General features: G+C 42.5%; 1 protein-coding gene across 2 annotated transcripts in view; it reads left to right on the top strand.

The window, feature by feature from the left end:
- Positions 1–16,636, top strand: part of THSD7A (thrombospondin type 1 domain containing 7A) — a 277,260-nt gene that overhangs the window by 258,220 nt on the left and 2,404 nt on the right. For both annotated transcript variants that reach the window (XM_035129456.2, XM_060280749.1), the window contains 6 exons: positions 4,381–4,498; positions 8,365–8,510; positions 9,727–9,901; positions 12,023–12,196; positions 12,921–13,016; positions 16,371–16,453. In XM_035129456.2, coding sequence (XP_034985347.2) covers positions 4,381–4,498; positions 8,365–8,510; positions 9,727–9,901; positions 12,023–12,196; positions 12,921–13,016; positions 16,371–16,453 — 792 coding nt within the window. The remainder of the gene's footprint in view (positions 1–4,380; positions 4,499–8,364; positions 8,511–9,726; positions 9,902–12,022; positions 12,197–12,920; positions 13,017–16,370; positions 16,454–16,636) is intronic.

Raw genomic sequence — 16,636 nt, forward strand, 5'->3', positions numbered from 1 at the left:
CTTGTATTATTTTATATTGCTTACTTAATGAGACATGATATGAAGTGTGTCTCTTGACATGGACATTAGAGAAGCATGAATACCTTTCCTGAAACAATAAGCAATGGTGGATTTAATTCAGCAGGAAGTCAGAAGAGTCTTTACACCTGTTCACGTGGGGCTGAATCTCCCCTTCTAAACCGCCTCCCCCTACAAACTGTCATATATGATCAATATTTTAATGTCCTGCTTTCTCTGCTTCCACATTCATTCTTTGCTGGATCCATTTTGCTGGATTCATTTATATCTGGTGTTGGTTGCCTGCAGGATATAAGGATATACAGGGTGAGTCCTTTAAAAGAGGCCCCTTGGATACAGAGTACACATGTTCCATGGGGCCTCTTTTAAAATACTCACCCTGTATTATGAATGAATAAGTTACAGGTGGTGGTTGTGCAGAGTGTGACTTTCTGCAACATCCATCTTACCACTGGCAGTAGGCCTGAGAGCCCCACCATCTCCACCATGGCCCGCTACTCGAGCACCCCAGCCAGCACAGCAATGCCTAGCACAGGCATCCCCAAACTCAGCCCTCCAGAAGTTTTGGTCCTGTTAGCTAGTGATGGTGGGAGCTGTAGTCCCAAAACATCTGGAGGGCCGAGTTTGGGAATGCCTGGCCTAGCAGAACTGAACCCCGCCTCCTGACCCATCAGCTGACATCACCCAGTGGCACCAGCTGATTGACAGGAGGAGGTGGCCTCACAGACAAAATGGAGCCCCCTTGTGGACTAAGATTGGACTGTGCGCCAGAGGTGCCCTATCCCTGTAGCAGAACAAACGTCAAGTGAAATGTAGTTCAAGTTCAATTTTTATTACAGCAAAAGCCAGCAATACAGAATATCATAATCCCAAACAAAAGAAAATCAGCAATAACATCACCAGAAATAGAACAATTACACAAAAGGAATTTGCAATGTGTCATTCAATAGAAGGGATTTACGTTTCTTAATAGCTAAAGTGCAGAATTTGGCCACGTCATATGACACTGGGCTTGAGGAATCTTCCAGAAGGAATTTTCGTAAGATTTTGGGGGGAAATTCCAAATAATACTGTAAGGGTGTAAATTTTGATAAAAGGGGTAAAATAAGTCGAGCTCATTCTTCACTATAAAATTCACAAAATAAAAGAATACGCTCATGAATTGGTACCCACATAAATTTGCCGCACAGCACCGCTGAGGGCATTGCCTCAAAGCGGGCTCTAGAGAAGGCCCATCCATAAGCTTTGTTAGTGATATTAGATAAGTAAGGGGCAGCTGTAAAATTAGGGTAAAATGTAGTTGATATATCAGCTTGATAAAATCTCAAGAGGTATTAATCTCAATGGGTCTACTCTGAGTAAAACCTGACTACTACCCTCTGCAGATTTTTTAGAATAAGCAAACCCTAGATCCTGCCTAGGTACCCATGTTCACTACAGTATATACTCTTGAGTATAAACTGTCATTGTCTTAATGCAGGGGTCAACAACCTTTTTCATCCGTGGGCTGGTCCACTGTCCCTCAGACCATGTGGTGGGCTGGACTATATATATTTTTCAGGGTGTGTGTGTGAAAGAATTCCTATGCCCCACAAATAACCCAGAGATTCATTTTAAATAAAAGCACACATTCTACTCATATAAAAACACGCTGATTCCTGGACCATCCGCGGGCCGGATTGAGAAGGCGATTGGGTCGCATCCAGCCCACAGGCCTTAGGTTGCCTAACCCTGTCTTAATGCATCCTTAATTATCTCAGAAAGTCTCCACCAATCTGCTAAGTAAGCTACTCCAACATCCTTATTGCTGCCAGGCTTAATTAACCCCCCCCCCCCAAGCATATTTTCAGTGTGTATTGTTGCTTATCACAAAATCTCAAAGAACAGCCGGAACACTAGTAGATCTCTGCTGGGTTCCAAAATTAACACATCACAAAACTTTCCTTGCATTTCCTTGAGGTTTTTGAAATTCAAATTATTTAAATTCAGGACAGACTCCATGCTGTTCAAATACCCAGAAGCTTATTGTTGCTCATTTGCCTACATTAACAAATCAGAAGAGTTTAAACTAAGCTTCCTCTCTGCCATTCTGTGCCTGCCTTACAAACAGGCTATCAGCAGGTAAGCTTCGCTTTTTAAAAAAGTAACCTAGCCTGAGATGCAATTCCTGCTGAGCTTAGGCAGAGATACCTTGTTAAATCCCAGACATTTACACAGATCTTAGGGTAGACTATCATATTGCACACTATGAAGTGACTTTTTTGGCAACCTCCCTTAGGTAGAGAACTTTGCGTCCTGTGAATGATTGCACTAACACTGAAAACATTCAGAAATCATTGAGAGAACATTTCGGTCTACCAGGGCATTCTTCAGTTGACTTGGAGATTGCCATGCTGGAGACTAGCATGAACCTGCTGCATAGGAGCTTAACAAGAAGTTCGCTTCTATACATTTGGGCTTAAATGGAAACAATAGTTTGCCCCACTACAGGTGTTAATTAGTATACCAAAATACCTAATACTCACATTATTATTATGTATTATCACTTAATACTCACACATTATTGTCCTCCATACAAACAAACAAATCTGTGTACATAAAAATGAGGATTTCAGGCATCTGTGTCTAGTGTTAAAGGGTGAGGTTGTGTGAGAGTTGAACTTATGTGCTTTGCCCTCCTCCTCTAGTTCACCCTAGGAATTCAGAAATCTTTGCTTCTGTTTTGGGTTTTTTGGGTTGTGTTTTTTTTTTACTAACCACAGCATATTGTTGCATCCAAACCTACTATGGTTAGTTAGTTAGCTAGTAAACTATGGTTTACTAAAGTGTTTGCATTAAACCATGGTTTATGAAGATGACTTTCTTTAGTAAATCAGTTAAGATTAGGGTTTGAAAGTAACACTAAACCGAAGCCGATCAGAAACAGAAGTGGGAACTTCTCATCCCCTCATGGCCACTCTGGAAGAGAGAGGAGGAGGGGAGTGTGCAGCCCTGAATCTCTCACAAAGCTCATAGCACTAACCCATATTTTAGCATTGCATGTGAAGACAGCCTGCAGGTAACCTGGCATCTGGTTTTCAACATGCGGGCTTTGGGAGGAAGGAGAAACATTCAGTCATGTGAGCTCTCGCCCACAGTCTGAAGCGCTACAATTGAGAAAAAACAACTGCTGGCTATAAGAACTGGGCCTTGATTTTAGTCTTGGGAATGCACATCAGTTTATTCTCTGTCTCCCTTATACTTTGTTCTATTGCTGTTTAGTGGGCTATGTCTACAGCCGCCTCAGACCTTCTGCTTAATAGCCAAGTGCTAGGAATGAATGCTGGCTTTCTGCAGGTTCAGGGTTTAAGCTGAGCAATAAATTTGGGGATTTGTTTAGCATTAGCACATGCGTCTGAAATCTGGCTCAGTCAGATTTCCCAGAATCATATATGTTGGTGATGTAAAAGCATTTCTGTACATTTACGCATGATGTCCACACAATGCAGGTTGGCTGCATGATGTCCACACAATGCAGGTTGGCTGTGGAAACACTAGCAGAGCACAAATATTTCTTAGGACAATTGCAGTGTGTAGAGCTGAGTATAGAGTTAGAAGCTACTGTTGTAGCTTTCCTATTTAGAGATTTCAGAAGCAAAATAACAAGTGATGCCATTTGCAGAACAGAAGAGAGGTCTCCAGCCTCATTTGTTAATGATGCTGCAACTGTTCAGCTCAGAATGTGCAGGCGCACGTCTTCTACTGGTGGGTAGATAGGTGCTAAGTACCTATATTATAGCTGCACAATGTAGCTGATAGCTTCTAACAGCTGTGCTAAATTTCAGACAATATACCACTTGTTCCTTCACTGATCATCAATTCTGGAAATTGAGACAGTACCAAAATTATGTTTAAGGAGTTGTTTGCAGGGACGTTTCTAGGTCCTTAAGAGACTTTTGGACGCAGCTCAGTGACACAAATTTGCATAAAAGCTGTGTGTACTAGTTTCTTCTATATATAGTTGAAAATGTAGGCCCAGGAGAAGGGAAGCCATCATGTACTATTCAAAAAAAGGAGGGAAAGGGCAGGAGATCAGGGGCCCAGTGGAAAAGACCCCCTGACAACCCACCTGTCTGTCTATATCTTATTCAATGATTTGGAACATGTTTAGGTTCTTATATGAATTGCTGCAATTCTGAACAAGCATTTAATGACTAATACATTATTTATGCAGTTGATTTCTCTCTCTTTTGTCTTCATAATTATTAAGTTGTATTCAAAAGGAGTGGTCACCTTTAATTCAGCTGTTATCCAGTGGCATAAACATCTTGCACATTGACCAATTGATAGTAGAATCATTCTTTTTATTTTTATTATTATTAGCTTGGCTTGGAAAAGACCTGGCACATGAATACATCTTGTGTGGTAGAATGCCCTGTGAACTGCCAGCTGTCGGACTGGTCTCCGTGGTCTGAGTGCTCTCAGGCTTGTGGCCTAGCCGGTAAGTTTGGGAGATTCTCTTTGATGCCTAAACGTCTTAAAACATGAGCCTCCAGCTCATACCAGCCACTGAGAAACAGAAGGGGAAATTGCTTGGATAAAGAGATTTGTAGGGTTAGGGAGGTTTGCTTTGCCTGCCTGCAAGCTTCCCTTATGCCACGCTTGTGCTAAGAGGATCAGGATTGTCAAAATCCATTTCTGACTTAGATAATGGAAATGAGAGATGGCAAAACACTGCATGGAACTATTGCAGGGGACTATATTTGTGGCTGGCAGATCAGAGTAAACATAAAACAATTTTAGGCCCTGAGAAGCACCCAAAGGTGTTGGGCTGCTTTCCTACAAATTCAGTTAGCATCAATATATGGTTATAAATGCATCTCTTTTCAGGTTGTAGATTCCAGAAAATCACAAAGTTCTGTTTGCACTTAGAATTAAATTGTGATGAACAATTTTACAAATATGTGTAAGGCGAGAAACCTTAGTAGGTGATTCAAATGTTACAGAGCATCCTCTAGAACCTGGTTTAACAAACCAAGAGCCTGCCATGACTCTTTCCGTGTAGGTATTTTCCTCCCTGGAGCAAATTCCTCCTCCCCACTTAACCAGGGTTACATTTAACCCGGATCTGAAACTGGTTCAAAGTGGTTGAAACTCTGCTACGATGAAAGCATACAGCCAGTGGCAACCACTATGTGGTAGACATTGGCCACATGTGGACAATCATATCTTGTCCATCCTAATTTGAACAAGCGTCTTGTGTGGCATACTTTTGTTCTGTTTCTCGCTTCATGAAAGCAGGGGAAACAAGCAGGAATCTGCAGTAAATTACAGTGGTACCTTGGTTTGCAACCACTTTCAATTACAACCGTTTTGGATTACAACCACATCAAACCTGGAAGTGTGTGTTCCTTTTTTTTTTGATCACAACCCATTTTGGCGAAAGCGCACCTTGGGTTACAACCTGTTTTGGTTTACAACCGGACCTCCAGAAGGGCTTATGGTTGTAAACCAAGATACCACTGTATTATCTCCAAACTGGGAAATGATGGTTAATGGCTTCCATGCAAGCCAGGATGTTAAGCCATGGTTTAAATTTGGCTTAATGTTCTGGCTTGCCTGGAAGCCATTAGCCATAGTCTCCAAATCTAGGCACACCATGAAACTATAGTTGACTGCATTTTCCTGGCTTGTGGCTCAACTTGTGTGAAGTCACTCTATGTAGGGGAATGAGGCTTGTTCATATCTTTGCTTTCTAAGTCAAAGTATGATAGTCTAAATCATAGAATCATAGCATTGTAGAGTTGGGACCATGAGGGTCATCCAGTCCAACCCCCCTTGTAATGCAGGAATCTTTTGCTCAACATGGGGCTCGACCTATGGCTGAGATTAAGTGTCTCGTGCTTTACCGACTAAGCTATCCATTGTTCATCAAGTATATATTTGGGGCCAGTTATATGACATTTTCACCCCTCAGCACATGCACAAGATAGTTGTTCCTTTTGTGCTACTGTGTTGGGAAGGGCATCACACCACAACACTGCATGCACTGACTGCATTCATGGCTAGAGGCATTTGACTTATTCAGCATCTCAGCAGGAGAGAGGGGATTTTAGCTAGCTTCTAATATAGCTCTGCTGCCACCCAGTGGACTCTCAAGGGAAGCTTGTATAAAATTCCATTCCTCTGGGGACAGAATGTAACTCAAGTAGTCTTACAGCTGCACAAGAGGCAACAGGTATTATATTTTAAAATAATGATTCTAATCATTCTCTTTTTATAACACCATTATGCCTTTTAATTTAACTAAGGGCTCATCCAGGCTTCCTTTTGTGTTGCCTTTCTAGGCACTGGGCTTTGTGCTGAATTGGAGCAAATGGCAATTGGGTTTTCCACGGACTTCGTTTTGCTCCATTTCAGAGGTAAAATGCAGGTTTCCCCGGGGACAGCACCACGACATGGAGCTTTAAAGTGCAGGCCTGTACCTAGAAAGTACGGCGTGAAAGGAAGTCCTAGTATGGTGTCTACTTGTAGTGACAAATACCACAGTGCATTTGGGTTCAGGTGAAACAAGACGCTGAAATAAGGCTTTATTGCCATCACTGGTCAATGAACCTTTTAGTGCTACTACAAGTCACACCCACACACTCTCGCACACTCGTCCTTGTGCTAGTGCTGTAGTGACATCTGTCTCTGTAATGAAATGTAATACCTTAGGAAGAAAGGAACACAATCAACCCAGAGGATCACAAAAGGGATGGAGGAATGCAAGTCCTTGTAAATAGAGCCTGGGTCCTCCAGCACGCCTGGGTAGCGTGTCTGCCTTAGCTGGCCTGAAGATTAATGGCTGCTAAATCCATACTGCTTTAATTTTCTTTCGAGTCTAAGTATTTTTCTCTTGTGAGACTAGTAGACGTCTATGTTAATGGGGGGAGTATTCAAGAATTTATAAACTAAACAACTATTTAAACCAAAGCAAGATAATGTGAATCACCTTTATTAAATGCTTCTAGGTTTGGAACTTTTGACTTTGGAAGGAAGATGCTACTGCATCCAAACACCAATATTTTGATTCCCCCTTAAAACATTCTATGTGTCTGTGGTTGTAAACAAAGTTTGTCATCCTCAGGCACAGGTTGCAAACTCTTTAAGCCCTTAATACTTGCCCCAAATTCATTTACTTTATTTATTAGAGTAAGAGCTACAAACAACAAAAGAGTTGTTTATAATAAAATCCCTAGAGGGATCAGATCCAGTCATGAAATGGGACTTGATTTAACTCATAGCAAGTGGACTTACCAATATTTGCTGTTTTCTTAGGACCTGGCACCACTTCCTCAAAACCAGTTCTGAGAGAACTGGTACGAGGTGCAATTCCTATAATTATAATAGTACCAGAACAAGTTTTTCTGCTAAACAATTCAATGCATGCAATTCACAACCCAATGCCAAATACGATTTTACAATTCTTCTGAGGTCAATGACATTTAATTCCTATTTAATATGCATATTAATTATCATCATGAGATCCACCCTCATGCATCAGCTGATTTTCTATCCCATCTTCTCCCTGGCAGTCCTGCAAGCTCTTAGAAAAGGCACCTCCAAGGGTTGGAAGACCCTGCTGAATGAAGTGGCCCATGACAACCCCATACATAGAAAATGATTCCATGCATTTTTCTGTGCCTTCCTCCTTTCTGCTTAGCCCCTCATGTCACAGACTACCCCAACTTACAAGGAGCATTTTATGGGTGGCTTCTAGGGCTGTTGGGGTGACGATAGGAAGGCAAAGCCAACTTTGGCCTACACTGTGGACAGATCTCTGGTCCCAACTTCTTCATCATTTTCTTCTGATTATTATTATTATTCATGACCATCACTATACATAGTGTAGCACAGATTTGCATAGTAAGCAAAATACTGACAGGCCCCTCCCCACCCCTCAAAATCTTAGACCACGGCTCAAATTGTCCCTTTGGATGGCCCAGTATGGCCTAACAACTTGAAGAACCTATATTGACCTCCAGCTAAGAATTGGCATTTCTCTCATTCACCCAGGAGACTGATTTGACACAAGATCTCCTTTCGCTCGTTCCTTAGTCTCTGTTGATGTCAAGGGGTCTTCCACGTGTCATTGAGCTCCATTTCCCATCAGCCCCAGCCAGCAAGGCCAATGGTCAGTCATAGTGGGAGCTGAAACTCTACACACATTCACAACCGGTTCCTTATTGCTTTCAGACCCAGGTCTGGATTAAGTAAATCAATCCTGATCCTGAATAATGGAAGCCAGAGGCTGAGACTCCTTGATGCATGAGACTAATGTCATTGTTACATTCTCGCTTCTCTTCCTCTCTCTGTGTTTTGAAGGAAGGATGCTACGCAGGAGAACTATTATTCAACCATTCCAAGGTGACGGGAGACCTTGTCCTTCGCTAATGGAGCAGTTCAAACCATGTCCAGTAAAGCCCTGTTATCGGTGGCAGTATAGTCAGTGGGATGAATGCAAAGTTGAGGTAAAACAAAAGTTTGAAGCCTTTCCCTCCATCTCATCCTCAGATACACACACACACACACACACACACACACACACACAGCTTATTATATTGTTTATTAAGTACCTCTAAACTTCATTCTAATGAGGTATCAGAAGGTGAGCTGAGCACTACCTCAGACTTCTTAAGTGAAATGGAAACCAGCCATACTGCTTCACATGTCTCACTCTTGTGACTCAATTTCCAGTGTTTAGCGAGGAACATCTCATGAGGACTATAACACTTTAGAATCCATGTTTGAATAAACAAAGTTACTATCTGCCCATCATTACACAGCTGTTGTGTCAGGAGGAAAGATTCTACCTGAGTCTTGCCTCTGACATGCTGGTTTTCGTTGTGTAAGGAAAGTTTAATGCAGGAGCACAAACTAATTTTTATTCTATTTATTTCTTCAAATGTATATACTACTAGAGCAGGCATCCCCAAACTTCGGCCCTCCAGATGTTTTGGACTACAATTCCCATCATCCCTCACCACTGGTCCTCTTAGCTAGGGATCATGGGAGCTGTAGGCCAAAATATCCGGAGGGCCGCAGTTTGGGGGTGCCTGTACTAGAGTGTAAGAAAAACACACAAAGCAGTTTACAAAAAGCTACAGTCGCAAGCACATTCTGGCATGGTGCAACCTCTTTCTGAATATTTGTGGTAGCATGTTTCAAGGCAACAGATCTAAAAGATCTAGAGGGTTTTGCTTAATCAGAAAGCCTGCATGAGTCCAGAGGGAAGTTCCACACTCAAAAGTAAACTTAACAAACCCACTAAATGGTGATTGCATACATAAAACGACTCTCTGTTATTTTACATTCAGTAATTACATTATGATAGTAAGCCTTCCTTCCCAAGACTTTTGTTCACTAAGAAATTATGCCTGCCGTCATGCATAAAATTAGAAAATACGCACAGCTTGATTTCTCTCATATATCTTTTGTGCTAAGCTTAAGGAGATGCTAGAATGCTAAGAGATCAGAAACTGAACAAGATAGGGCAGAAGCACTAGCCTTGGCTACCACAAATCATATGAACTTTGGCAAGCTAAATGGGATTGATACACTTGGGCTGCCTGCCAGTTGATAAGTCCCATTGAATGTTTGTGGAATTCTCTTCACCCTTGTGAGGAAGTAGGAGCAATGGCTTTTTCCACCTGCAACCTAATCCTTTTTATGGTTCTCTTCTTCCAGAATGCTCAGTGTGGAGAAGGGACAAGAGTCAGAAACATTTCCTGTGTGGTCTATGATGGATCCAGCGATGATGCTGGGAAAATAGTGGATGAAGAATTTTGTGGGGAAATTGAACCGGTTGTTGATGGCAATAAGAAAATGGTGCTTGAGGAAACATGTACCCTACCTTGCCCAGGTGACCAGCTGTGTTTGCATGAATGATGAACCTCTGTTGAACCCTAGAAAGTTATGTTCTTTCCCACATTTCATTGCTGTATGCTACAGTCAGTGGAGTTATCTGCTCACTCAAAGTTTCATGAGAATGTGATCTACCGGTAAATTATGTAGCCCCTTGTGTGGTTGCACTGGAAACCCAGACAAGAAGGAGTAGGCAGGATTAGATCCTTATAAGAGAGGGAACCCAAAGGTGTGCAGGAAAAAACCTGCATTTAAGAAGAACCTTTGGTTTACCCCAGGGCCCAAAGGCTGCACATGGATGCAGTACTCATGCTTCAAGTGTTAGCAAACATTAGAGCAGCAGGCTGATGTGAGCTCTCAGCCACCTGGTGCTGTGAATTAGGCTCAAGGGTGAACTCCCTTCATGTAGTTCCTCCTACTTTCAACTTGGCAAAAGACTCTTTGAAGCCAAAGGAGAGAAGGAGCAAACTTTGCTCTTGGTCCTGGTGCCAGCACTGGGCCTTGAACACCTTCTGAGATGGATTTATTCCAATTTAATGTGATTTCCCACCCACCTTTTGAAAGTAAATGTTCAGAAGTAATTGCAGCCTGTACTAATAGCTCTGAGCCAATTGTTCTCTAGTTGTCCTTCAGCTTCCACCAGGTGCTGATTTGGGTGAAGGTAATTCCCCCATCCAAAAGCTGGCCATCCAAAAGCATTGATGGCTGTTCATTACTGTTCACAACTGCTGTTTCACCCTTTGGCTGCTGCTATTTGCCCCACTGTTTCATTCCTCCCCAAGCGATTTAGGCCAATCTGGGGTCACACATGACACCACAATGTTTAAACTGGTTTTGTGTTCATTATTGTCCTTAATAATGACAAAAAAAAATTGATGATGTAAACTGCCTTTGGCACTCTTTTTAGGGCTGAAAAGAGGCATACAATGTTTGTATACATGTTTGTATAAACTAAGATTTTGCTACGTGCTGACATCACTAAGGGCAAATGAATCCCATGAGAATGGGGTTGATGCTTCCTGCATTGGTCAGATGGGCATTATTAGCCAATCTAAGATCACTCTTGTGAATCAAATGCTTTCTTGGGGCTTTTGTAACAATATTTGAAAGAGTGATTATGGGCAGGGCTGTAGGTTCAGATAAAGTTTTTAACAAAACTTGCTCTCTAATGTCAACTCAGTACTGGATCCTAACAGCACATCAGAACAAGTGCTACAATGCTTCAAGCTCAAATTTATTGCTCTTTAACAGATACCTGTAATCTTTAAAAATAACGAGGGCAGGGTGGGGGACATTGTTGCTGTTCACTCATAATTTTGTAGAGGAAGTGACCTTTGCTTGAATGGCTCCACAATTCACCCAAGAAAAGATTAACTGCCCTCTGGGGATGGGTTAATGAGGCACTCTAGTTAATGTTTCCAAAGAACACTACATGCCCTCCTATTATACATACATCGTTTATTCAATAATTCATTTCTTTACGCGAGTCCTTAATGTTAGCAAATAAAATCCCCTTCATTAAGGCATCCTGTTAAACATGAAGTTGATTTTATTTGTTGTCAACGTAATGTAAGGCAACATGAATTTTTAATAGTCCTTTTGCTAAAATAATTAAAGCTCCAAACTCATTTGCAAGCCTAGATGCCTTTTTCACTTTATGGCCCCCATACACAGGGCACGATTGGTAAAGCTGACTTTCCAGGAAACCCACATTCACTTAACATGCTGTGTTTCGTGTGGCTCTGAAGCCATAAGAAAGCTTTGGGTGTGGTAGTATATTCCGGCGTATAAGACAACCCCTGACTTTTGAGAAGATTTTCCTTGGTTAAAAAGTAGTCTTATACTCAGGAATGTACAGTATATAGTCTTTGCTGCTTTCAGATCATGAATACCAAAATACCAGATACACCAATGAGCAGATTATCAGTTCAAACAACCAAGTCTATTTGTGCCATCACTTTGGGGTTTGGGTGAGGTTTATTAAAACAACTATGCTGGGGCAGGAGATCCATGATTTGCAACCAAAGAATCCTATACAAATCTTTTAACACTAAGGTTGTGGCATAATGTTGCAAATCCCTCATGTTAATTAACTTCTTCATTAATACCTTTTGGGCAGGTGACTGTTACTTAAAGGAGTGGGCAGAATGGAGCCTCTGTCAGTTGACCTGTGTAAATGGCGAAGATCTTGGCTTTGGGGGAATACAAGTTCGATCTCGAGCGGTGATCATTCAGGACCTAGATAATCAACACCTTTGCCCAGAGCAAGTATTGGAAACAAGGCAGTGTAATGGTGAGTGTTAAAATCTATAGGCAAGTGAGTCTTAAAGTATATGTGCTCTGTTAACTCACCATTGATCAGGGGGGGGAAATAGAACAGGGAACCAATGTGCTTCTACAGAAACAAGAACACAGGATAGAGATTTTGACTCTGCTGCCCTGAGAGGGAGAAGTAGGGAGCAATGTTCAGCTGTAGAACATGCATTGCATGCAGAAGATCTCCAGCTCAGGCAGAGTTGGGAGATTCCTTAGGTTTAGAGCAGGGGTGGGGAACCTTTTCATCAGGATCAGCCTCACCAGTCAAATTTGACAGGCTGTCCACCAGTCAAAGCACTCTTTGAAGCGGCCTCCACTCCCTCCTCCTGCCAAGTGCCGTGAGATGCCTTTGCTTGCAAAATATGCCTGTTTTTCTCCTTTCCCCTTCACTTGACCAAGAAGGGAGAAAAAGGTGGGTGAGGGGACGAGGGGCACACAGACTTCTCCAGTGTTCTAGCTAAGCTTGCCTGACAGGTTATGTCAAATCATGCCACATGATTCGAGCTTGGTGGAATTCTCTAGAAATGGCCTCCTGGGCCAACTGTAGGTGCTGGCAGTGAACTAGGCCAAGGATTCCTCACTGCTGGTGCAGATAATGCTGAGCTAGATGGACCAATGGTTCAACTCTGTAAAAGGCAGTTCCCTATGTTTTTCTCAAGCCAAATGGAGGATTTCTGACAGTGCTACTGTTTCCAATTCAGATGGCCAGTGTTATGAATACAAATGGATGGCCAGCCCATGGAAGGGATCTTCTCGAACAGTATGGTGCCAAAGGTCAGATGGATTAAATGTTACAGGTAAGTGTTCTTCCCCTTTCACAATCTCGAACACTCTTGAGCCTTATTCAGAAAAAGTAGAAATATCTCTTTGCTATGATCTAGATGGGGGTGCTGTGTTGGGACCCCCCAGCAGGGCTTGCTTGACGTAGGCAAAACCTTCCTTTTAACCTTGAATTTTGGCCCTTAATTTGAAGGGTCTAAAGTACTTGAGGCCACTTTTAATGGAGCGGGTTCTGTAACACCTGACATTTATTTGTATTTATGTGAGGGCTTTTTTTGGGGGGGGGGTTGATTTGTTGTAATTGGTTTTTAGTGTTTATATTGTGTTGTAAGTTGCTTCTGTGGGTAATAATGTCAGTGGTAGACACCATGTGATTAGTGTTTGTGATTGCTTATGAAATTAGCAAATTCTTACACAACATTAATCCAGGGATTATTGACATGATAGGCTGCAAGAGGTTACTTAAGAGTTATTAAAGGGTTGTTAGGATCAGACTACAGGTATTAAAGTTCTACTCATATACGTGTTTCAGAGCTCATTGAAGTTTCCTACGAAATGTTAATGAGCACTCATGAAAGCCTGTGATTATTAGCTTTGCATTGGGTTCCTGAGAATTGCTAGTTACTGTGTAAGCCAAACCATAGCTAACTAGCTCCTTTAGCTTTGGGTGTAATATGGATTGGGAGCGGTAGAGCACACCCACGGAACAGATTTCTGCCACTTCAACATATTTGTTAAAATTCAGCCAAGCCTAAAGCACTTCTATGTCTTGTTGATTTTGAAGAGATTAGCACATCTAAAACTGCTTCCCATCCAAGTCGGCGGAATTACATTTTGGCTGGGTTGTGTGTCTTCAAAGGTTTTAGAACCTGCTTCTCAGATGCTATCCTCAAAGCAGTTTCCAGCAATAAAAATGATGGATTGTACCCACTGTCAAGTTTGCCTTGGAGAAAAACACTTCTACTCACACAACATGAGTTTTGCTCGTTCCCCACCACCACACACACCTACGGCAGCTCTCCATGTAACATAGCAACTCTTAGGAGCAACTTTTCAAGGAAGTAAGTGAGCAGTGGAAACCGGCAAAAATCAGGTATCCCACCTTGTGAGAGTGGAAGTGCTTTCTGCTAAGAGAAAGTTGCCATTGGATATAACCCTATAATTACTATGTAAAACATTTTTTTAATAAAAGCATATAATCATAACAATCGACACAAACTAAGAAATAGCATTTGAAATAGCAACTCACCAGCTGCATCTCAGAGGTCTACCTGAACATAAAACATTTTTGCAGCTCCCACCCCATCCAATAAAAGAGCATGCCAAAAGAGCACACTTGTTGTGACAGGAGGAGTCTCATTTTTCAAGGGGCCACCACTAGAAAGACTACTTGCCTCCAGTGGCGGAGCTTCATGCTCCAGCACCGGGGGGTGGAGAGCAGGTGGGGGTGGGGCTGGCACGCGTCCTGAGGGTGTGGTGCAGTGTCTGCAGGGGCGTGGTGCACATCCTGGGGGCGCATGTCCTGGGGGCTGGGCGCCCAGTGCGGGCAGGGAGGCAGCTGCGATGGCACCCTGATGGGATTGCGCTGCCGGGGGCGGGGCACTCCCCCCGCACTCCTCTTCCTTCCCCAGTGCTCGCCTCAACACCAATGATTCTAACATCTGCATAAGGCTCTGGTTTTTAGAAAATGAGGAGAAATATATCTAGGATAAGGGGTGTGCCTATATATATATCCAGACTCAGGGCCCATCCACACTTTTGTTTATCCTGTGATTTCTAGTCACGGGTTCAAGAGGTTTCTTTTTTGTCCCCTGGAAAACCTGCTGATCACTGCTGATTTGGAACAATCTGCAGAAAACCCAAGTGATGTTTTCCCCGATTCAGCAGTAAACAGTGGGATTTCCAATTGAAAGCAGTTGGGGGGGGGATTACAGCACTATTCACATAAGATCATTCCAAGGCTAGTATTACTTTATTGATAGCCATTCTACACTGTGTGTGTTTTTTTAACAGACAGTATGTGCAGTCTTCTGGAAGTAAGAGGGCTGGGCCTAAAAACATTGCATTGATGCTGTAATGCTTCTCTGTAGCAGTGTCAGAATGTATATGTGCTATCTTGAAGCTCACTCGGTTCAACTGCATTGACATTTGTATTTGCTTATAGAGCACTGTTTCTCACATGTTCTACTTCTATCACAGCCTAATGGTTCCGAGTGGCCTTCTTATATCCAAGTATTATTTTTACAGATACGTTAATTCAAAATGAAACGGGTGATGAAGCTGCTCTTTCCTCCTGTAGCCCCCCAGATGGCTGACATTTTGCAATAAGGGCATTTACAGGCATGTGCATCTTATTGCCAGGACATTCAGACTTTATTCCATTTCACTTGCCAGCTAGCAAGACTGATTTGGTTCTCTGTTAATCCCTTGGTTAACGTACAGCTACCTAACTGCATCTAATTGCATCTGCTATTGTCAGGACTTCATCATTGTTTCTCACCAGTACATGGGCATAGTTGTTTCAGGATGCAACAGCAAACTTATATTGAGTGGGCAGCTACATTTTACTGCTGAAGTTGTTTGAGGAAGAAACAGGCAAACTGGGTACTACTGAACGATGGCAACAAGAATCCTGGCTCAAAACAATGATGAAAGCCTGTGTGTGCTTCTTTGGTTTAAAACAATAACTGTGCCACATTCATAACCTTCTAGCTACCGAGAATTAAGAGCAGAGCACCAAGAAAGATCACCTCTTGAGAACCAAAATATTTTTTCAGTTACTTGTTTTACTCTAGTCTTGAGCATGTTGTCTTGCCATGCATGCAACAGCCTTCAAGGAAGGGGATGGGGAACATGTGAGCCCCCCAATGGTGTTGGACTACAACTCCAGCCATCTCAACATTCTCCAAAATGTTGCATGGTAACCTAACCCCTTCTTGTGGGGGGCCCCTGCAAATTTGCTCGGTGTTCGGAGGATGAAGACAAAGGACGTTCATCTTGTAGTGAATATGTTTTCTCCCATGTATCATGCTTGTCAATAGTACTGTTAGTGGCATTAAAGCCATCCTGCCAAGAACACAATTACCTCTCAAAGTTCAACATCCGTTATCCCCTGCACATTTTCACATACACAACCAATTACCTGTGTGAGCCGTAAAGAGGAAAATAGCATCTGGCACACCGACATATTAATGAGACATAGAGCGATGCCAGTAAATCCATCCGTTGCTGTGTCCTTCCTCGGAGAAACTGCAAAGGAGTGGGAGAGCATCCTCTTCCATTATGGGATGTCACTTTTCCTAGCTGCAGCAATTAGCTTCCTCGCTTCAGAGGCACATTTGTGTCAAAATGTGATTTGTTTTGTTCTGCAGGAGGCTGCTTAGTGATGCGCCAGCCAGATGTTGACAGGTCATGTAAGCCACCGTGCAGCCAGCCCTATTCTTACTGTAGTGAGGTATGTGCTACTGTGTCATAACAAGCCACCCATCCAGCATGTGGCTCCAGTCACATGTTGGTGCATGATATTGAACTGTGGGGACTGCAGCGTTCTTAAGACACTTAGCTGCAATTAAAATCTCAAAAAGGAACCCCAATACTTCTTGGAGAAAAATAATAATGTTTGAGCTAAGTGTTCTTA

Source organism: Zootoca vivipara, chromosome 12, assembly GCF_963506605.1.
Source record: "Zootoca vivipara chromosome 12, rZooViv1.1, whole genome shotgun sequence".
NCBI lineage: Eukaryota > Metazoa > Chordata > Lepidosauria > Squamata > Lacertidae > Zootoca > Zootoca vivipara.